The sequence below is a fragment of the Trematomus bernacchii genome, unplaced genomic scaffold, assembly GCF_902827165.1.
Source record: "Trematomus bernacchii unplaced genomic scaffold, fTreBer1.1, whole genome shotgun sequence".
Lineage (NCBI taxonomy): Eukaryota > Metazoa > Chordata > Actinopteri > Perciformes > Nototheniidae > Trematomus > Trematomus bernacchii.
In genome coordinates, this window is record NW_022987564.1 from 11456241 (window position 1) to 11479214 (window position 22974).

General features: G+C 40.1%; 1 protein-coding gene across 1 annotated transcript; it reads left to right on the forward strand.

The window, feature by feature from the left end:
• Positions 1-20654: 20654 nt before the first annotated feature.
• Positions 20655-22631, forward strand: LOC117477599 (lymphocyte antigen 6 complex locus protein G6d-like). Its single transcript, XM_034124309.1, is given in 4 exon segments — positions 20655-20816; positions 21568-21600; positions 21603-21677; positions 22272-22631. Coding segments are annotated over 4 exon segments (381 nt in total). The 5' UTR covers positions 20655-20764; the 3' UTR covers positions 22493-22631.
• The last annotated feature ends 343 nt before the right edge of the window (positions 22632-22974 follow it).

A 22974-nucleotide genomic window follows, 5' to 3' on the forward strand; every position in this document is an offset into this window, starting at 1 on the left:
CATCATGCCATTTTCTTTTTACTGGTGTCCTCATAATTAAATAAAGACTATCTTGAGTTCCGGTAATGGCGGACGGCTGAACAGGTGACGAGCCCCGACTCTCCGATCAATTCCATCCTTTTACCTATACTGACCAGTTAAATATTCATAAAAACCCACAGTTTGAGACATAAAACAATGGCAATCTGATATGCCAAAAAAAACACCAAAGCTGAAGCCAAATTGTTCCAGAACACGAAGGACTCCAACAACCAGGCAAGCTAAGCTAAAGATGGACACGGCTAATGCCAATGCCGATGGAGCCAGCGCGAGCCTCATAGCTAGCTCAGCCCAAGCTGAATCTAACGGCAAAATATTAGAAGCAATCCACTCCCTAAGAGCAGACGTTACCACCCGTAATGATGAGATTCTGGCTGCAATCTCGGAAATTAAAACGGATCTCAACTCCTACTCGGGAAGATTAACACAGGCCGAGGATCGCATTGGTGAGACAGAGGATAACGTGACAGTGCTTGATAACACAGTGAACGGGATGGAGAAGGTGATTACAGCACTCACCGAGAAAGTAGACGATCTTGAGAATCGCGATAGGAGGTCAAATCTACGTGTTATTGGTCTCCCAGAAAACGCTGAAGGTAGAGATGTGGAATCGTTTTTGGAGAAATGGATACCAGAAGTACTCGGTCCCGAAAACTTCCCAACACCGTTGGTAATCGAGCGAGCTCACAGAATCCCGGGTGGCAGACCGAAGCCCAACTCCCCTCTTATCCCGAGACCTCTCATCTTAAAGTTTTTAAACTTTAGGGATAAAGTAAGGGTGATGCAGGCGGCACGAGCCAAGGGAAAGGTGATATACGGGACTCGCCATATCATGTTTTTCCCCGACTTCTCAGCGGAGGTGACGAAGCGGCGTATGAAGTATGGCGAAGTGAAGCAACAGCTCCGTACCCGGGGAATACAATTCGGCCTCATTTTCCCCGCGAGGATGTACACGCTGCACAACGGGAAAAGACGTGTGTTCAATACCCCTGAAGAGGTTGAGTCATTTTCTTCGAGATGGAAAGGATACAGACAACGGCTGTGGTAAGTTTACATATTTGGATCATCCAGCGGAGCATTTTTTTTTTTTTTTTTTTGTTCCTATACTGACTGTACAACTTGAACTATGCCTTGTACCGACTTCAACGCTTCAAGCCTATGGATATATCCTGGCGTTACTGACGAAGAACGCACTGTAATTTCACTAGGTTTGACACTCCGCTATGTCCCTAGTTTGTCCGGATGCTCTGCTGGAATTAAGATAAAAAGCTAATACTATTGGACGCTAATTTTCACTTGGAAATGATACGATCCACATTACGTCGTTTGAAGGTTAATCTGCATTCATATCTCTGTTCAGGCTTACTACCGCTCATTCATGCATTGTAACGCCCAACTACATTTTAAGCTTATCTCCGTTATCTCGATATGTGGTAGTGATTTAAAACAGTGTTGAATGCACCACATTTCATGTTTAGGGTGTGTTAAAAATACTGAATGGATGTTTAATTTGTCTTAATGTTTTGCAATATTTCGGATTTGTTGTTGCTTTTGGTCTCTCTCATCCCTCGAATATATATTGGTCGAAGATGAGGGGTTCTTGCAGTGGTTAGTTATTGGTTTAACTGCTCCTCTTAAAGGATCGGTTAAATAGCCTAGGAGCTCTTACATGGAAGAGGTGAGGAGGACGGCGCGTTTCGTTAAGGCCGTTGGTGAGAGTGTTTCACGTCTCGTTTGGGGAGACGGAGGGTTCATGCTTTCTTATGGTGTATTTTTGTATTTTTACGTTTGTTTATATGTGATCCTTGATGTGACAATGTGGTCTGGCAGACGAGTAGTTGCTGTTTCAATATTTACAATGAGGTCCCTTTTGATCATTTTGGAGAGATGGTTTAATGACACTTGATAATCTTTTTAAAATATCATCATGGAATGTTAGAGGGCTAGGGGGATTATCTAAGATAAAACAAGTAATGACTAGAATTAAAATGTTGCAATCCAAGGTAGTATACCTGCAAGAGACCCACCTAACATCCACTGAGATTTTGCGTTTAAGAAGACGATGGCAGGGTCAGGTCATAACTGCGTCATTTTCGTCACACTCAAGGGGAGTGGCAATACTCATTCATAAATCGGTCCCTTTTCAAGTGACGGACATCAATGCGGACATAGGGGGTAGATATATAATAATACAAGGTACCTTATTGGGTGAACAACTTCATTTAATAAATGTTTATGGGCCAAATATTGACGACCAACTTTTTTACAATAATCTTTTTCTAAATATCTCTTCACTTAGAGGCAACATTATAATGGGTGGAGATTTTAATTGCACCCTCAACCCTCTTGTAGACCGATCTTCAGGCATAGATGCCTCCCACATACAGACAAGGAGGGTGATCTCACAGTTCATGACGGATATGAGTCTATGTGACATATGGAGAGTCCTAAACCCTGACAAGAAGGAATTTTCATGCTACTCTTCCACGTACCATACTTACTCACGCCTTGATTATTTCTTAATCTCCAAAAACCTAATGCCAAATGTTAAGAATTGTACCTACGGCAGCATAGTAATCTCGGATCATGCCCCATTAACCTTGGACTACATTGCAGTAAAGCCATTTAAGGGTCCACCGAGATGGCGTTTTGATACAAAGTGGCTGCATGACCCAAGTTTTGTAAGCTTCCTGGATTCTCACATAGATATGTACTTCCAAATAAACACTACACAGACCTCTCCCTCTGTCAGGTGGGAGGCATTTAAGGCGTACATTAGAGGTCAGATAATTAGCTACACAAGCTCTAAATCGAACAAATTCCGTCGTCAAATGTCTGATTTAGAAAGAGAAATAAAACAACTAGAAAGGGACATAGCCCTTAACGACACACCTGATCTACAAAGCAAATTGACATTACAAAGAGCCCACTACAATGAACTATCGTCCAATAAAGCCTTGGCAAGTATCAACAGACTCAAACAGTCATTTTACGACCAAGGGGAGAAAGCAGGCAAATTACTAGCCTGGCGAATTAAGACATTACATGGCGAAAGAGCCATAAACGAAATTCAAAACAATGCTGGAAATATTACATCGGATCCTAAAGAAATTAACGAATCATTTAAACATTTTATAATCACCTATACAAGTCTGAGCCCCCTGGCGACCCAAAGACTCAGTCAGTTTTTTTGGACGGGATACACTTTCCATGTTTGTCTGAGGAACGAAAAGCTAATTTAGATAAACCAATACAACTATTAGAATTGTCTGAGGCGATGACTAACATGAAGGGTGGAAAGGCAGCTGGCCCTGATGGGATCCCCATAGACATCTATAAAGCCTTTAAAAACAAACTGCTGCCACCGCTCCTGAATATGGTCGAGGAGATATTCGAAAAGGGTTGTCTTCCCCCAACCTTACAGGGTGCATTAATAACAGTTATCCTAAAACCAGGTAAAGACCCCTCCAGATGTGGCTCTTATAGGCCTATATCATTGCTTAACTCAGATACAAAATTGATCGCTAAAGCACTGGCTTTAAGACTTCAAAATCACCTGCCTACACTGGTGGGCCTGGATCAGAATGGCTTTGTCAAGGGCAGACAGGCCTTCCATAATATTAGGAGGCTGATCAATATTTTACATACAGAGAGGGGGGCTCCAGATACGGCCATTCTGTCCCTGGATGCTGAAAAGGCTTTTGACAGGGTGGAATGGCCGTATCTATTCGAAATATTATCCAGATTTGGGTTCGGGGAGGGTTTTTGTAGATGGATACAAATTTTGTATAGCACCCCAAATGCAGAAGTATTAACCAATAGCATAGTGTCTGCACCATTTGCACTATCGAGAGGTACACGTCAGGGGTGCCCTCTATCTCCATTACTATTTGTACTGGCAATTGAGCCCCTGGCTATCGCGGTTAGAACTCATTCTCATATCACAGGAATAACAGTTGGGGGCATTGAAAATCGCCTGGCCCTTTACGCTGATGATATTGTTATATTTATAAAAAATTTATCAGTGTCATTGCCAGCGCTCAATAAACTGATAAAGGATTTTGTTACGTTCTCAGGGTATAAGGTGAATAGTTCGAAATCTAACATTCTTCTACTTAAAGAATCTGAAAGACTTAATCCACCTCTTCAAACAGATTTCCAAAATTCCCTGGAAGGCTTTAAATATTTAGGAATACAGATTACACCTGAAATAGAAGACCTTGTTCCAACAAACTATGACCCCATAATAGCTTCTGTGACAGATTCTATTGACAGGTGGACATCACTCCCTCTATCCCTAATCGGACGAATCTATATTATCAAGATGAATGTCCTACCTACATTTTTGTATCTATTTCAATCCCTGCCATTGCACCCACCATCCTCATTCTTTCCCAAAATGAAGAAAATCTTTACAAATTTTATCTGGAACAATCAGAGACCAAGGTTACGGCTATCCCTTTTATATCTACCTTATGAGAGAGGAGGACTCCAGGTACCCAATCTGTCCTGGTATTACTGGGCAGCCCAAATAAGAGCAGCAATGTGTTGGTTCTTGGACGGAACCCCCATACCATGGGTTGAAATTGAACGTTATACAACAACTCCACTACCACTGAATTTGTATTTGTTCTCTGACTCTCCAAAACAGCTTAAAAAGAATACAAAAAACCCTTTTGTCAGGAACACAGTTGATGTCTGGTTCAAAGTACAAAGCCACTTAGGTTTAAAGTCACAGATATCCTCTTTTACTCCTGTATGGGGTAACAGAAGATTTATACCAGGAACATATGACTCAGGGTTTAAAATGTGGGCCAACAGAGGCATCAATAAGATCAGTGATCTATATGATGACAACAAACTGATGACCTTTGAGATGCTAAGAAATAAATATCATATTCCCTCAACACATTTCTTTAAGTATCTGCAGCTAAGGAGTTATATATCTAAGGCACAAAATCACTCACTATTATGTCCACCTCTGTCAAAGCTGGAAACAATTATAGTACATCACTCCTCTGGTCATGGACAGGTGTCTTTGATCTATGACCTTTGCAAAACTGAATCAGAAGAGTCCTCAGAGAATAAAAGACTTGCTTGGTCTACTGATTTGAATGCAGAGGTAACAATTGAGGAATGGGGGCAGATATGCCACAAAGCCCAGGTTCAAACTATTAACACGCGGTTTAGACTCCTACAGTACAAATGGATTATGCGTACCTATATAACTCCATCCCTACTACACCATTTTGATGCAAATATTCCAGATCAATGTGTAAAGTGTGATAATGATAAGGGAACATTGTTCCACTGCTTATGGGACTGCCCAAATATTAAATCATTTTGGAAAGATGTTCTGGGCACATTGTCAAAAATAATTTCCGCCACATTACCAGAATGCCCAAAACTCTGTATTCTTGGGGTTTTCCCTCTAACTCCCAGACTTAATATCACTAAGAAAAGACTAGTAGTTTTTTCTCTTCTCCAAGCTAAACACACGATAGCTGTCTTTTGGAAAAACCCAGAAAACCCCTCGATCAATCTTTGTTTAGCCTTAGAAAAATTGACATTTGCCATAAAGGGAAAGCCTGAAGCGTTCCATCAAATATGGGGGGAATTCTTGGAGTTTTTGGAAATAAATGTACCTCCTAATTGACCATGTCCTCTATAATGGTTGGATGTGATGTGGCTACTTGTCTGCCGGCTTTGTAACTTGCAATGTTTAAATTACAATATTTACCACATGTCCACTTACGCGTATATATGTGTATATCTTTTTTTTCTTTTTTTTTCTTTCTTTCTTGTATTTTCTTGTATTATTATGTTTTTGATTTTTCTTTGTGGGATATATACTTGTGCAATGTCTTATGCTGAAAAAACGAAATACCAATAAAAATATTTGTCAAAAAAAAAAAATAAAGACTATCTTTATTGAAAAGCCCAAGTGGGAAAGAGACTCTTCTATTCGAAAGTTTGAATTCACCATGTCACAAAAGTATAATTTGGTAATTTTAGAGTTTTACTCTTTATAAAAAAATGTTTGGTTTGAGCAGGACAATAGGCGGAACATTTCCAAACTATAGGAATTATTTTTTCTCCAGTGAATCACATTTTAGGGCCTAAAGTTGCTTCATAACAGAGATAAACTTTGCAAAACATTCAATGCAATGACATGGTGTAAAAATGACATAAATATTGGGTCTTCACATGTGCGTGGCAAAATGGCTTAACGCATGAAGACACAAAAAAACTATATTTGAAATAGGATAAGATAAGATGGTACTTTATTGATCCCAATTTGGGACATTTTTGATATTGTTAAACCAATAGAAAGTCAGCTATTTCTTATTTTACATCGTTTTTTCACATTTGAGGTTCAGATTTTATCTGCTCAACTTAAAATTTGGTTAATACTTTTATTACTTTATGAAGTAGTCCCGGCCTGAAGACCTCCACATGCCAATTTCTAGTCAGAGTAATATCCCCCCCTTCTGGCAACAAGATGTTTGTGCAGCAGTCACATTTTTTTGAAGGTTAAACCTTTTCTATCTTTGCACAGACTTCAGAGCGCCCCAAATATAAAGAGATAATTTGCTTGGTTGTAGTTCAAAAATGATAGAGGGCCAATCCTGTTTTTTTTAATATATGGTAAAAAAATGTTTAGGGCAGGTTTGCTGATTTAACCAACCTTGGGGAATTTAACAAGCTACAGTTATTTTGATCCCAGAGTAGTTTATTTTAATTGTATGCAACTAATAGATGCACAATAGAAAATACTTCATTAATTAAGGTTACAGAAACACTAGGTTTGCTTGCACTATTGGCTTATTTGTATGGCGTATCTGGGAAATGTTGTGAACACAGACCAGCTACAGTCTACATGTGATCTAGTTACTCCTGTTCAACCACTTGACTTTCAAGTCTTTCAAAGGCAAGGACACCGTCAAGTGCACTGACTAAATACCAATACACCACAACCTGATTATGTGGGGCGAAGCCTGCGAGCTAGTTCTGGCAGTCAACAAACAATGATACATTTACACGGACGCAACTCGTCCCTCTTAAGGCCCGGACACACCAGCCCGATTTTGGGAGTCAGAGGCCGTCAGAGGCCGTCAGAGGCAGTCGGGCATTCGCGGCGCCCTACTCAGGTTTGTGTGTCCCGCACCGTCGTCTCTTTACGGCACCTTTTCACACCTTCCGACGCCTTGAATGTTGAATCGGCCGTGGGAGGTCAGAGAAAGTCGGGACAAGCAATCACTCTGATTGGCTGTTCACACTACCGCTGCCTGCTGGTAAGGACAGTTATTGCCACTCATCGACTGAAGTATTTGCGGTGTGTTCGTAGGCGGGCGGGGTAGCCGACGCAGGCGACGTAGCTGACGTAAAAGTCGGGAAAAGTCGGGACGCCTTCGGCACGCGTTCTTTGGTGTCAGGTGGGTGTGTAGCGGCCTTTACTAACCAACCAAACCAACACACTCTCACTCCCTAAGCGTCCAGAAGCGACGCTTGGTCAGGGTCCCGTGGCGTCCAGTTGTGACGCGCCGAGGCTCCTTCAGCTTCATAAACGGACGCAAAGAGCTTTCAACTGATTGCAATGTATTCCCATCGGCGTCGGTATTTGACGCTTAGGGAAGCACGGCATTCGTTTGTGTCGGAGGCTGTTAAAGGCAATGTGAGCGTCCATTCCCATTGGATAACGGAGAATTGTACACCCGGAAGTAAGTATTCCCCTTACTGTCGATTGATTTGACAGTGATATCTCCACTACTCATCAACTCAAAAACACCATATTATCCTTGTTAATTAAACGACATTGATAGGTTTTAGTGTATGTACAATGCTTTTGTCACGTTTTCCCCTTCAATTCTGAGAAAGAAGTCGTTTTCTATGAGTTTTGGATGGCCGAAGACATTACATTACCCACAATCCTCTGTAGCAACCATAGACTGTATAAAAAAATTAAATAATACATTATTCCGAGTGTGCTTGCTTTTCTTTTTGAAAGTCATCACATAACGGCATTGTAATACACGTTTCGGCTGCATTAAATATGACATATCTGCCGTAGTTAACTCTGCCCTGATGACAAGACTTCTAGACAAACAGGAACTGCCGCCAAAACTGAAAACTTGACGTGGATCTTAAATATATAAGCAATTAAACAACATCTTACATTTCTTTTCACACAATACGTCTCCTTGCAGTATCAACACTAATTCGGCTGACTTTTATATTTGATCCAATTGGTAGATAGGCTGTATTTAGCCATAACGGTGCACAGCTGATAGAAAGGGACACCTACTGGTTAAAGCACGTTATTGCATTTTATAATTGTATTATTAGATATTAATAGGAGGATGTGCAAAACAGACAAACTAATAAGGCTTTATTTAAACATTAAAGAATACTTTAGATTAAGGTCTTCTTTTGAATAAGAAAAAAGCTTTGGGGGTATAGAAGATGAATATGGAGGGATGAAACCCTCTGATGGTCACACATGCAGAGCACACAGCACACACAGTGAAATTTGTATCTACAGATAAATATTAAGCCTGACAAAGTATTTAACGTCTAATATATTGCTTTCCTGCCATGTTAACTATGTTTAAGCACTTATTTTAACTGATATTATACATATGTATTATACTCTTATAAGATGTATGTAGATAGTATAAGAAATGTGCAGAATATGACAATGTAATGGTGAAGGTACACACATATTGATAGATGTCTTGTAATGCACTGTTGAGGAACCTGCGACCCAAGTTTTTCATTCATTGCATAACTACACCGTAGTTGTGTATAATATGATATGTCAATAAACCTTAGAAAATCTTGAAATCTTGAATGGGATGTGCAAAATAGTCATTATATACAGTCTTTAATTAACTATTAGTAGAGAATAACGACGAGTAAAGAATATACTTTATAGGGATCCTATTAATATCTAATAATAAAATTATAAAATGCAATAACGTGCTTTAACTAGTAGGTGTCCCTTTCTATCAGCTGTGCACCGTTATGGCGTAAATACAGCATATCTACCAATTGGATCAAATATAAAAGTCAGCCGAATTAGTGTTGATACTGCAAGGACACGTATTGTGTGAAAAGAAATGTAAGATGTTGTTTAATTGCTTATATATTTAAGATCCACATCAAGTTTTCAATTTTGGCTGCAGTTCCTGTTTGTCTAGAAGTCTTGTCATCAGGGCTCTATAAATAGAGTTAACTACGGCAGATATGTCATATCTAATGCAGCCGAAACGTGTATTACAATGCCGTTATGTGATGACTTTCAAAGAGAAAAGCAAGCACACTCGGAATAATGTATTATTTAATTGTTTTATACAGTCTATGGTTGCTACAGAGGATTGTGGGTAATGTCATGTCTTCGGCCCATCCAAAACTCATAGAAAACGACTTGTTTCTCAGAATTGAAGGGGAAAACGTGACAAAAGCATTGTACACACATTCTCCTAAACCTGTCGCTCTATTTAAGATGCCAGGGGCCTCATTTATAACGCCTTGCGTAGGATTCACGTGGGAAGGTTGCTTACGTAGTACAAAGCAAAAAAATAGGTGCAGAAATGTTCCGACATTTTCCGATTCACAAAACATTGCGTACCGGCGAGGGAAGTGCGTACAGCACTTCCTACGAGAAGGGTCTAGCTGCGGCCGCGGCCAGTACATGACACTACACGATACGCCCCCTACACGACACGCCCACCTGACACGACACTACGGTGGCTGAGAGACATTACCGTACATGGCAGATTAAAAGCGAATTGACGACACTGACGCTGACGCAAGGATATTTAAGGAGACATGGGGTGTTTCTCAATCGCGAGTACGCTTGCTTGGTAGCACATGTCTGCCGAGCATCTTGCTTCAGAAGCGAGTCAAGAATACTTCCTGACATTCGGAAAACGAAGTGTGGAACACGCTAGCAAGTGTGCAGGTGTGCGTCATATGAGAGGCCCCGCCTTACATTTTCCGCCACAGATTTTGGAAATTGGTCCGTGCGCAAAGCATTGTGGGGATTTTAAGACCACGGAGTCTACTCATGTGCAGCCTCGATATTTCTCCAAATGGAGTACGCCGGGCTCGGTAGATTTCCAAGTATGCTGGAGATTGGAACAGTACTTCGGCGGCACTCAATGACGTAGTATGCTTGAAATAGTGGCTCTGAAGCAGCTTTACTCGCGATTGAGAAACACCCATGAGGTTTACAGAGAACAGACAAACAATATGGCGCACCGAGTACAGGTAATTAACGTATTGTGGTTTTAGATATAATTACATACTATTTATTTAGGTTCTCGTTTGTTTGTCGATGTGGCTGTTTAGCGCAGTGTAATTGTGTTTATTTTGCTAATTTGTATTTTAAATATTAAATGTAAAGGAATGGAATACATATATATATATATATATATATATCTTAGCTCTTAGCTCTTAGCTTGACATGCTCGACGTTCAGTTAGCATATATGTATTAGCTGCTATACTGACATGCACATATGTATAATTATATTATTATTTTAAGTGTGGTTTAAAGTTAAATGATATATAGTTATTGGGTAGAGCCAAGTAACCCAGGTGGATGCAATCAGGCCTCTGTTTTTAGATGGGGTTTGTGGCCATGCTGTAGGCCTGACATTTAAACCATAGACTGTATATATAAAGATTTAAACTAGCTGAAGGGCTTTCTGTTCGAACCACAGTGACATCTAGAGGTTGTTTTGTGCATAACATGTCAACCAAAAGGGTAGAGCTGGCTGAATCAGATGGAGTTAAACTTTTTTTTTTTTCAACAAGATATCAAGACACAAAATGTGCTCTACCAAATGGTGGCGCTGGCAGTTAAAGGGTTACCTTCTGAAAGTGAGGAAGTATGACCAGCTTTGTCCCATAGGATTATACAGGCCAGTCCATTGCTGCTTGTTTAAGGAGTTAACTATTTCCAATATTAAAGTCACTGAAATTGTATTCTATTTTATTCACCTATAGACAAACAACACAACACTCCATGATGGAGCACGCCCAGAGCTCAACAAATTGGACCCGGACACCTTCCAGTGTACATTTTGTGAAAGGACCGGGTCATACCCTGGTCTGATGGCTCATTTGCAGAGCCACCAGAGGGCACTTGTGAAATATGGAGGTAAGTACATCTATAATTCTATATGATCATTGTGTACTTCATCACATTACATTACATGTTACTTGTTAGATGTGTTTAATGCCTCACACATTATGGATACATGTGTTATTTCTGTGCCCCAGGACATCCTTGGTGTAAATTCATTTTGAATTATATATTGAACATTAAAAATTAGATTTATATTCAGGTTATGAAGTGTTAATAATGCTGGAAAAGTATCCTTATTTGGGGTAGGCACAATATGAGCATAATCACACATTCAATCTGCAAAAATTCAGTTTATAGGCAAAAATATTATTGTTGGTGACATGATTATTTATTGCTCTCGCACAAACACCTTGTTTCAAATTGCATATTTACAAGAAATTCATGTTGGTTTGTTTCTAGAATCCTCTAAACACTTTCTGTCTCTTTTTAGGTTATAATGTTTATAAATGCCATCTCAAATGTGTGGCCAGCAGCCATTATCACTGTGGCTTTTGCCCAAGAATCATTGGGAGAAAGGAGATGTTTATTAGTCACTTTAAAAACTGCTGCACTGAACATCCAACTACGTTGGCGGCGGCCCCAGCAACCACAACGACTCCTCCAGTGATGGCCCCGACGACCGCTCCAGTGATGGCCCAGACGGCCGCTCCAGTGATGGCTCCGGCTGCTGCAGCAACATGGCACAATATTTCCACAGCCCCCAACATTTTGATGTCAAAGTGCAAAACCACAACATGTTGTTTTTGTAGCCTACAACTAAAAAGGAACATTTTTCACATGATGTTCTGTTCAATAAATGTTCATTGAGGAAAACGGTATCAGTGTCTTATTGTATATTCATCACAGTGAATGCAGTGAATGCTGAACTTGCCGGACCATATACTGTAGTTGAAAGTACACAATGAAACACTGGCTTGCTTGTATCAAATCAATACAATTCCCACATGCCCTACCCCAGAACCTGCGGTCTTCAGACTCTGGCCCCCCGCACCAACCTGCGATCCTTCGGGGACAGAGCCTTCAGTATGGCAGCCCCCACTCTCTGGAACGCTCTCCCTGCGGAGATCTGCAACATCCCCACGCTTGACGCCTTCAAAAGGGCCCTCAAGTCTGCCAAGGTCTTTGGCCCCAAATCTATTTGTTTTGTCTGTCTAACTGTTCGTCTGACTGCCTTTTGTTATGTTTGTTTCTACTCCTGTTCTTTTTAAAGCGACCTTGGGTCTCATGAAAGGCGCTATATAAATCCAAGTTATTATTAATACATCATTGGAACGGTAAGAATCTCAGCTACAACACTGACTAAAGCCTTCCCATCTCCAGTATGCCTACATGACAAGCATTTTTATAATATACAGTAAACATATCTTTGACTTATTGCAAAATTATAAAATGAAATTCACCCCTGCTGTCATTCTGGCTTTGACTGTTCAAATGAGATGTCAACCATCAAAATGGGATAAGGGGTTCCAGAAATATCACTGCAAAACACACCGGCCAATTTTGACCGATAATAGTATGGGAAGGGGGGTATGACCGAACGCAAGAGAAGAGACAATCATCAAGCCAGATACCAAGGTATTTACAACAGGCAACCACTTCAATTACTTTTCCTTTATGTTATTGTTATTTGGTTTTTATTAGTGCTTTTGTCGTTTTGAAGGAAATTAAAATACTGTATTGAGTTGGTTTCTTCTGTTTTGGAAGCCTTGTATATCTTTTTGGTCTTGTTAGAAATACCCCATGGTAAAACAGTGTTCTAGCAGCAGTTAAAGAAGCTTAGTTTGCTGTCTTAGACTGCCAGATGTATTAAGATGGTTTGTTCACAATTTACACATAAAACCTAAATGTTCATCTGTTTATTGTTCTTCTTCCTTTATATTCAAAGCATGTTGATTGTCTATTGGCTATATCTTGACATTATGTTAATTTGATCATACTTGCCATACATTTATTTTAATTGATGCGATTCCTTCAAAGGTTTTGTAATAGACCCCTAGTACTTTTAATTTATAAAGTAATAATACATGTGAATGATTGAGCTCATTAGTGGCCTGACTGGCCCTCCTAATTTGTTCCTTAATGACCCCATGATGTGATTATGTATATCTTAAAACCTTTAACAACTATATTTAGATGTTCACAAATATCTACATTTATGTATAAAATACATGTGTAGCAGTTAGACAAACATAATCAATAGATTATCTCATACCTATTTTATATATTAAAAAAAAGTTTACTAAACCACCGTTTGTTGACAAAATGATTTGGGTTGAAAGTTATACTGTTGTGTCTCAAACGGATAGACTAGGTTATTAATTTATTTGCCTAATAGTTGCTTAAAATGCTACAATAACATTTGCAATTCGTTTTTAATCTGCCATGTACGATCTCAATAATAATAATAAGTGTCGTCAATTCGCTTTTAATCTGCCATGTACGGTAATGTCTCTCAGCCACCGTAGTGTCGTGTCAGGTGGGCGTGTCGTGTAGTGGGCGTGTCGTGTAGTGTCGTGTACTGGCCGCGGCCGCAGCTAGACCATATTGCTTCCTACGCCTGTTTCCCTTTATAAATCACAATCGACTCGAAATGCGGCGCAGCTTTTGCGGGCTTCACGTAACGCCCATATTTGCCTATAAATAGTCAAAGAAACGCCCATTCATTCATTCATTTTGACTGACTGCATGAAGAAGATCGCAGGAAATGACGACAGAACAGCTAAAAAAGACATCTCACACCGTGTCAGATTTGGGTTATTTTGGGAAGGTCGAGATAAATCATAATGTCTGGTGGATGCAGTTTGAACCAGAGTAGCAGCATGGAGGTCGGATCGTCACCAAAATAGATAAATAAGTGGTCCGAAAAAGGTTAATGACAAAAAAAATACATATAACCTTCCTCAGGCAGTGTGTTTGTACCGGGGACAGGAGACACCCCCTTGATGAGAAACTCTAAGAAATGATCAGGGAATCCCTCCGGAGTGGAGTCATGACGACTGGATCTGAATTATTTTTTTGTATTTGGTGGTTTGTGTTCCAGCTTTCGATCAGCAACTATATATCCATAATCCACCAGTTAAAGGAAATACAACTAATGTGTTGTGTTATATTAGCTGTACAATTTACCACATAATGGTGTTCTTAGTTTCCATACCTCCTGTGTTTTACGAGCGACTTATCAAGTCTTGGCAAACGGCATAAAACACGATTAAACGTGATAGTATATAAAACCATGCTCGTATCTACAACCTATATGAATGCAAAACGGCGTCAGTTTAGACGTAATTCTGTCCTCCTGCTTACCGCATCATTTATGAGAAAACATTTCATAACATTAACACAACATATTCGAGGTGGTTTTAAATAACATATCCGTATTTATTTATTTCTCCAAGTTATGTTTTTTTGTGCACTGAGGAGTCGCAAACAGGCGTTTGTTTAATCATTTTAAGATTGGCTTTAATCAATGTTTGAAAATGAATTCTTCATATTTGATAAATGAGAGGTAACATTTTATTTATGGTATTATTTCCACATATTTCTCTCCATTCTTCCTTCTGCCAACGGTGTCGCAGTTTCTCGTCTCTCCCGTTGTTGTGCTTAGTGCGTAGCCTACGCATGGGTTAGAGTTTGCGTGGAGGACATTTTCCCATCAAGTTAGTATTTTATAAATCGCAAACATTGCGTAGAAACTGGCGTACGCCATTTTCTTAGCGTATATCCCTTTATAAATGAGGCCCCAGATCTGCCTTCCTCTGCCTCGCTAATGCTGCTGCTGCTACTTCCACTTTCCCGCAATCTTCAAGTGCAAAGTATAAAGCAATGCAGGAATTCAACTGCTCCTTAGGCCTTGGAAGGCACGTCCTCCAGGCAAGGGTAAAGTGGAGGCGTGTGGTGCAGTGGATTGTGCGTTGGTGTTCGGAACAGGTTCAAACCCCACTGCAGTCAGCATGTCGTTGTGTCCCTTGGCAAGACACTTCACCCCAAATTGCTCCTGTGGGGATTGCCCACAGTATTGAGTATGTAAGTCGCTTTGGATAAAAGCGTCTAACAAGTGACATGTAATGTAAAGACAGCCTCTTACTATTTCATCAGTACAGTTGGTGTCTAAGTTAAGGCAAGGGTGTTTTTCATTATACATTGACAAATGTCGGACACAGTTTTGGTACAGCCTTCTATGGGTTTCTCTGGTTTTGAATATACAACAAGACCTCTCTCCTTTAATCCTCATCATGATCTCACCTTTACTGACTTAAAGTGGACCTATCATGCTATATTTGAATAATATAGTGTAGGACCATACCTATATAAGGCATATTTATACTTTTTTTTTTTCAAAATACCAAACAGATCATGCATTTTAGCCATGCCTCATTTTGCTCAATTTGACATTTTTTAGCTCTGTTTTGGCAAGGGCAGATTCAGTGAGAACAGCACCACCTACAGGCCTGGCATATGTACTACAGCGTCTCCAGTGCTTTCGAACGGCAATGTCCGTGGCTGTCTCCTCCTGATTGGTGGAGTTGGCCCAATAGCCGTAGTGCCACCGTCCTGACGTCAGGACAGTGTTCAAATCTGGATCAGTTTTTATCAGATCCGTTGCAGCCCCTTTTTTTAGAGATTTGGGTATGGAGGAAAATAGAGAGGGTTGTGTTTTCTGACACTTGGTGAGTTCCCTGGAACACCGGGGACACATATTCATGTATAAAAGATGTACAAAAGTGCATTTTGCATGATAGGTCCCCTTTAACTTTGGAAGATCAAAATGTACACATTGCATTAGATTATATATCGACCTAAAACAGTCTAAGCAGTCTCAGTCACTAGGTAGTATATTCCCTTCAAAGCTGCGGTGCTTAGGGGGAATAGCCATGTGGCAGCTTTGCCAGGCCCTCTACTAGTTATTTAATCATCACTCAATGTTCTATGTAAATCTGTGGAGTGATGAGGCCCGAGCCTAGACGCCAAACTCAAATGAAATGCTGTTTCTAATAAACATATCAAATAAACATGTGAGTTGTCTGACTATAATGGGGCGAAGCCTGCGAGCTAGTTCAATCAGTCAACTCAAGGACCAATGATACATTTACATGTGACACGCCCAGTCCATCTTACAACCAACCAAACTCTCCTAAACCTGGAGCTCTATTTAAGCTGCCAGATCTGCCTGCTGCTGTATCACCAATGTTGCTGCTGCTGCTTGCTTCCACGTTGCTGCCCCACCACCACCTGAGCCTCCATCCCAGCATCCACCTGTAGGCTCTGGGAAAAGTTATTTAATCATCACTCAATGTTCTATGTAAATCTGTGGAGTGATGAGGCCCGAGCGCCAAACATGTGAGTTTTCTGACTAAACAAAAGCTTCAGCAGCAACCTGTAAACATATATTATTTTGAAAATTAGGAAATAAAAAACAGAATTACCCGTCAGTGTTTTTATTGAATGAATGTTAAAGGTACAAATATGTTGTACTACCTTGTCATTTTCTTTCATAATTTCAGTTCGTTAATATAAATGTCGAAAATAACTACCTCGGAGTCAGTTTCAGGTACGTTGCAGAGTGAAAGCAGCGGGTGTGGGTGGAGTTCAGAGAAGCCTTGAAAGAGAGACTTTCGGTCGGCACCAAAGTTGTTCCCCTGTTCAGAAAGGAGGTCAGAGGGTGTGTGCCAATGAGGGAGGCATCGCACTAATCAGCCTCCCTGGGAAGGTTTACTCTTAGGTGCCGGGAAGGAGGGTCCGGTCGATAGTTGAACCTCAGATTGATGAGGAACAATACGGCCTGGTCGTGGAACCATGGAGCAGCTTTTCACTCTTGCAAGGATCCTGAAGGGGGCCAGGGAGTATGCTCCTCCGGTCTAAATGTGTTTCGTAGATTTGAAGAAGGCGTGTGACCAGGTTCCCGGTCCCTAGTGTGAGGTGCTGCAGGAGTATGGGGTGAGGGGGTCACTTCTCAGGCCATCCAATCTTTGTACGCCCAAAGTGAGAGCTGTGTCCGAGTCCTAGGAAGTAAGTAGGACTCGTTTCTGGTGAGGGTTAGCCTCCATAAAGAACTGCTTATTGTCACCAATCCTGTCTGTGAATTCAAGGTGTAGTCGTGGGGGAGCAATGCTGTGGTTTGATGGGCTAAGGATTGCATCGCTGCCTTTTCCAAATTAAGTGGTTCTGATTGCGATCGGTCTGCGACCTTCATCTCTCCTTCGTACGGTTAATAGCCGAGTGTGAAGCAGTTAGGATGAGGGCCAGCACCTCCAAATATGAGGCCATGGTTACTAGCAGGAAACCAATGGACTGTCCACTGTGAGTAGAGAATGAGTCCTTACCCCAAAGTATCAAATATCTCTGGTTCTTGATCTCGAGTCGAGAATATCTGAGCAGCAGGACTGGCATTGCAGTCGCATTACCGCACCGTTGTGACAAAGCTATATCTCTATATCTTCATGCACAAAAACTCTAGATATATCTTTGGAACCGGGTTCATTCAACTAAGCATACCCTATCCCACTGGTCGATCACCCTCTGATCTACTTGACCCCCCCTCCTATCCCTCCTGACTGTGGGATACACCATCACCAGGGCCTGCAAAAACCGCTAATACGGAGCCATATCCATTCATGGTTCAACGTTGTACTGTAATAAAATGTTTCCTCCAAGCTGTGATTGTATGAGTTTTTTTGAAAAATAACTTATTTGTCACGCAGCAGGAACACAAAATAAGATGAACAACATTCTTGCACATATCCTCTTCAGTAAGTCTTAATGAAATATTTTCATTACCTTTATCTAAACTCACTTGACTAACACAGGTATTAAGACCATTAGGTTCATTCTTTAAAAAGGAATTTGTTCTTCTTTTAAACCTCAAGGTATGAAGAGCGTTTGGAAAGCATGGAATCTAAGATAGTAATTAAATGATAACTATAGTATAAATAAATAGCTTGTACTGTTTCTCATTACTTGAGACAAACTAAGAAAACAGTTTTTTAATGGCCCTTCCTGACTAAGTCCCAGGTGGTTTCACTTGATTGCAACTTAATTAGATTCAGTGTGGTACAAGTGTCTGGTCCAGCACTAATTACCACAGATCTAGCAGAGTATTCCTGCTTTTGTTTTATAAGAATTAGGAGCAGAAACATCTAAAGAAGAATAAATCAATGTTTGTTTATTTACTTGTCTAAAATTCAACAATGCAAGCCTTAGCTAGTAATTAAAAACAGAAATTAAATAATTGGTCAATTATGGATCTGTCAAGAACTTTGGATGTCAAATTTAGCATTTTAAAACTGGCCCCAGAATAGTCAAAGAATGATTAATCTTTTCAATTAGATCATTAATATTCAGACCTGAAAAAACTCAAACTTAAGAACCATAAACCGCAATAAACCGTATTTAATTTTGTCTTTATTCACATTATTTAATTGCCTATTCTGTTCTTTTATAAATCCTATATTCTATTGACATGTATATAGACTTTTTGCACAACTTTTTATTTTGTATTTTATTAGATATGTTGCATTGTTGGAGGAGCTAAGGTCAGAAGAATGTCATTGCCATTTATACACTGTAGCTTTGTGCATATGACAATAACACCTTTGAATCTTGAAATGTAATCCAACTACCATCAACTCTAAAGAATCCAGGAAGTGCCTGCAGCACAGACTGTAATTTAACACTTTGTTTTTCTCACAAATTAAACAAACCAGCTTTGTTCAATGCAGTGCTGGTGCAGGAACTGTTCTCTTATCTGTAAAGGAAAGAAACATAAAACTATGTTGTTGAGCGAGTTACTGTTCTGTGTATTTGATTAGCACATGTCATCTTCTTCTTTTCATTGAACAGCACAATGCCTGACCTGCCGTCAGTGCCCTGTTGGCATATCTGGGACCTGTCTCTCTGGAAAGGACCTCCAATGTGGTGCAAATGCAAAAACCTATGGAAAACACTCTTAATATACTTTGAATACACAAGGTTCAAATGTAACTACAGCACGTCATAAAATAAAACATCATAAAGCAGCAAAATCATAACTGCAACACGGCTCATTTTTTCAATTGGTTATCACATTTTCTTAATTTTTCCACTTGCCATGGAACTGTTGATGTTTACAACATTTTCACAGAGATTGGATTGAAATCACATAAAAAGGTTAAACAACTACAGTTTTTAACAGCGATTGTGGCAAAGTCTGATAGACTCTTTTAATACAATCAATAGTTCAAAACAAAAGAAATCATTGTAGAGTTGATGTAAACACATTTTCCAAAAATCAACAGAGTTCATTTTAAAAGGCTTAAAGCCTTTTTGCCGACAATCACATTTTCGATTCTGCATATTTGCAGTGTAAATTATTTTTGGGCCGATGTGACCTGGACAACATTTAGATATCAATCAAATCTAGACCTTCAAAACGTAGGTTAATACACTTCATGTGTCTTGTTTGCTTGCCTGCTTACAGTGCTAATACATAATATACTGTAGTTGAGATCTTTTGTCCAAAAATGCTCCTCAGACTCTCTGAAGAGCCTATCTTCAGAAATGTCACTAGTCTATCACCCTCTGATCTACGTGTCCTCCCTCCAATCCTTCCTGACTGCAGGATACACCATCACCAGGAGCCACATCAATCCTACTCCCTCTCACTGCTGCTTCGGGCGACCTAATTACCGTTTGGGGTACAAAGAACCTTTAGGAAACAAAAGAGATCCTATTCATGACTGGGTGTTTTCTCTGTATGCACTCATGAACTAATAGCTATAATCGACAAACTTGATTAACTTTGGACACACTCTTTTTGTGATGCTACCATTGTTGTCGTCTCTATGGTTCAAAGTTGTAATTTAATAAAAATGTTGTGCATTCGATGTCGGAAGTGTGGGGGAAACTTCTGAAGCAATTGGAGTCAGGACTCAGAGAGACAAGGGGGGGCTGGAGCTTTGATGGCAAACACTGACGGTTTATTTGGAGCTTTGGCCGGAGAATTCACAAGACATGTCACGGGCCACGAGTTGACCACATGGTTGAGATGCCACAATCAATTCTGATGAACCCTCCTGTTGTTCCAGGTTTTAACTAGTTCCGAGTGTAATAATCAACATTCTTCAATAGATGGACTAAACAGCTGAGGACACTGAATCACATTTGTTGTCGCTTATGGCTCGGGGTCATCTGCACCCCGAGAAGGATGTGTTCCAGGTGTCCCACAACAATAACTATCTCTGACAGAGAGTTGCCCGATCATAAACTGGCAACAACAACAACAAAATGCTTGGGCAGCCCCTCCTTAAGGGAGATAGCGGCTGCCCAAGGTTGGGCATCTGCGTCAGAGGGCAAAAGGTAAACATGTATACAGAATTATTCCCTGACAGGAAATAATTTTTTTGTAATGAAAATAACTTCCTTATCACGCAGCAGGAACACAAAACAAGATAAACCACATTCTTGCACATAATCTCTTCAGTGAGTCTTAACGAAATCTTCTCATTACCTTTATGTAACTCTCTTGACTAACACAGGTGTTAAGATTGTTAGCTTCATTCTTTAAAAAGGAATTTGTTCTTCTTTTTCAACCTCAAGTATGAAGAGCGTTTGGACAGCAGGGATTGTGCTGAGTGCCATCATCGCCGCAGGTTAGTTGAGAATAACTACAGGTGTTATGACTGCTGCCTTTATTCCTTTATCTAGTTGAAAAATGTATTTTAAACTGAACGTTGACTGACTGTACCAACTAAGTGTGATTTTCTTGTCTTTGTTAACCGTACATTGTAATTGAATGATAACTATAGTCTAAATAAATAGCTTTAACTGTTGCTTGTAAGGCCTTTTTATGATTAGGTCTCAGGGGATTTCACTGCACTGCAGCTCAATTATATCAGTCAGTCGGGTATAAGTGTCTGGTCCAGCACTAATTGCCACAGATCTAGCAGAGTACTCCTGATTATGTTTTATAAGAGTCCCTGTTCAAGATGTTGTGGCAATAAACAAGGATACATAAAGCTTTATTTGTTCCCCCTCAAACACAGCATAGAAATTAAAAGCAGTTTTAAAGCATATTATTACTGACACCAGAATCCTCACACAGTTATTTGTATTTTGAATACCAAAAGGATCAACACATTTCAGGTCTGTTGGTACTTAATCGTATGACCAAAACAGCTAGCATGCACCTTTGAAGACTCCTGCAGTATGGATTGTATTTTTACACTTTTGATTTTATACATATTAAACAAACTAGCTTTGTTCAATGCAGTGCTGGTTGAGGAACTATAATCTAGCACATGAACAGTTGACCTCTGTGTAGATAAGAAATGTTGAGGATATGTTGTTGAGCGAGTTACTGTATCTGATTTCACATGCCGTCTTCTTCTTTTCATTGAACAGCACAATGCCTGACCTGCCGTCAGTGCCCTGTTGGTATTTTGGGACATGTCTGTTTGGAAGCGACACTGTATGCAATAATGGGACTGAGGGCTGCTTTCGTGGGGAAGCACGTAAGGAAAACACTCTGAATATACTGTGAATTAACAAGGGTTGGAATGTAACTATAACATGTAATAATAAAACTAAACATAATAACTTAGCATCAAAATATTGACTGCTACATGACAAAATAGTTTAAAAGGCTTTTGGATTTGATCACATTTTCTTAATTTTTGGATTTGCCATGGAACTTTAGATGCTTACAACAATAGCTCAAGGACAACAGAAGTAATGTAGAGTTAATGTAAACATTTCCAAAAATGAATAGCATGAACAATATTAAAAGCTATAACCCCTCTGCCAAGAAGTTTTCATCATATATCTATGCATTGATTTGTGTCTGCTCCAAGAATGAATGGGACTTTTGGATAGAGTGCTTGCTACTTTCAGTCCAAAAGAGCTGGACACGATCACATTTTGTACACCACATAATGCAGCGCAAATTAAGCCGTATTTTTGTGAAAGTGAGGCTTGAACGCAAATAGTGACATTATTACAGTGTGCAATCAACCTTTACTTCATAAGAGAGCACAACACGTGTATTTTGCCCCTTTAACAAGTAGATTTGATTGCTGTCATCGTCTTCTGGTTTCCATTTCTCCCAGAGTTCAATGCCACTGGAAGACTGTTGACCCTACACTTCCGCGGCTGTGTGGACTTGGATCTGTGTGGGAAGACGGTGTCCGGCAGCATCCTGGGAGCAGCATACACCAGCAGCTTGGCGTGTTGCGCAACTAACCTGTGTAACGGAGCTGCGTCTGTCCAGCTGTCTGTGACTGCAGCCCTCTGTGCCGCCGTGCTGTCCTCTCTGTGGGGCTTGTGGTAGTTGTAGTTTTACATGACCTGTTTCTTCTTATTATCTTATTATTAACATTAATGTATCCACTCCTTTGTACTATATATTCAAAGATAATTTTCAAACCCATTAAACTTCATTAAAAAAGCATCATCATGCCATTTTCTTTTTACTGGTGTCCTCATAATTAAATAAAGACTATCTTGAGTTCCGGTAATGGCGGACGGCTGAACAGGTGACGAGCCCCGACTCTCCGATCAATTCCATCCTTTTACCTATACTGACCAGTTAAATATTCATAAAAACCCACAGTTTGAGACATAAAACAATGGCAATCTGATATGCCAAAAAAAACACCAAAGCTGAAGCCAAATTGTTCCAGAACACGAAGGACTCCAACAACCAGGCAACCTAAGCTAAAGATGGACACGGCTAATGCCAATGCCGATGGAGCCAGCGCGAGCCTCATAGCTAGCTCAGCCCAAGCTGAATCTAACGGCAAAATATTAGAA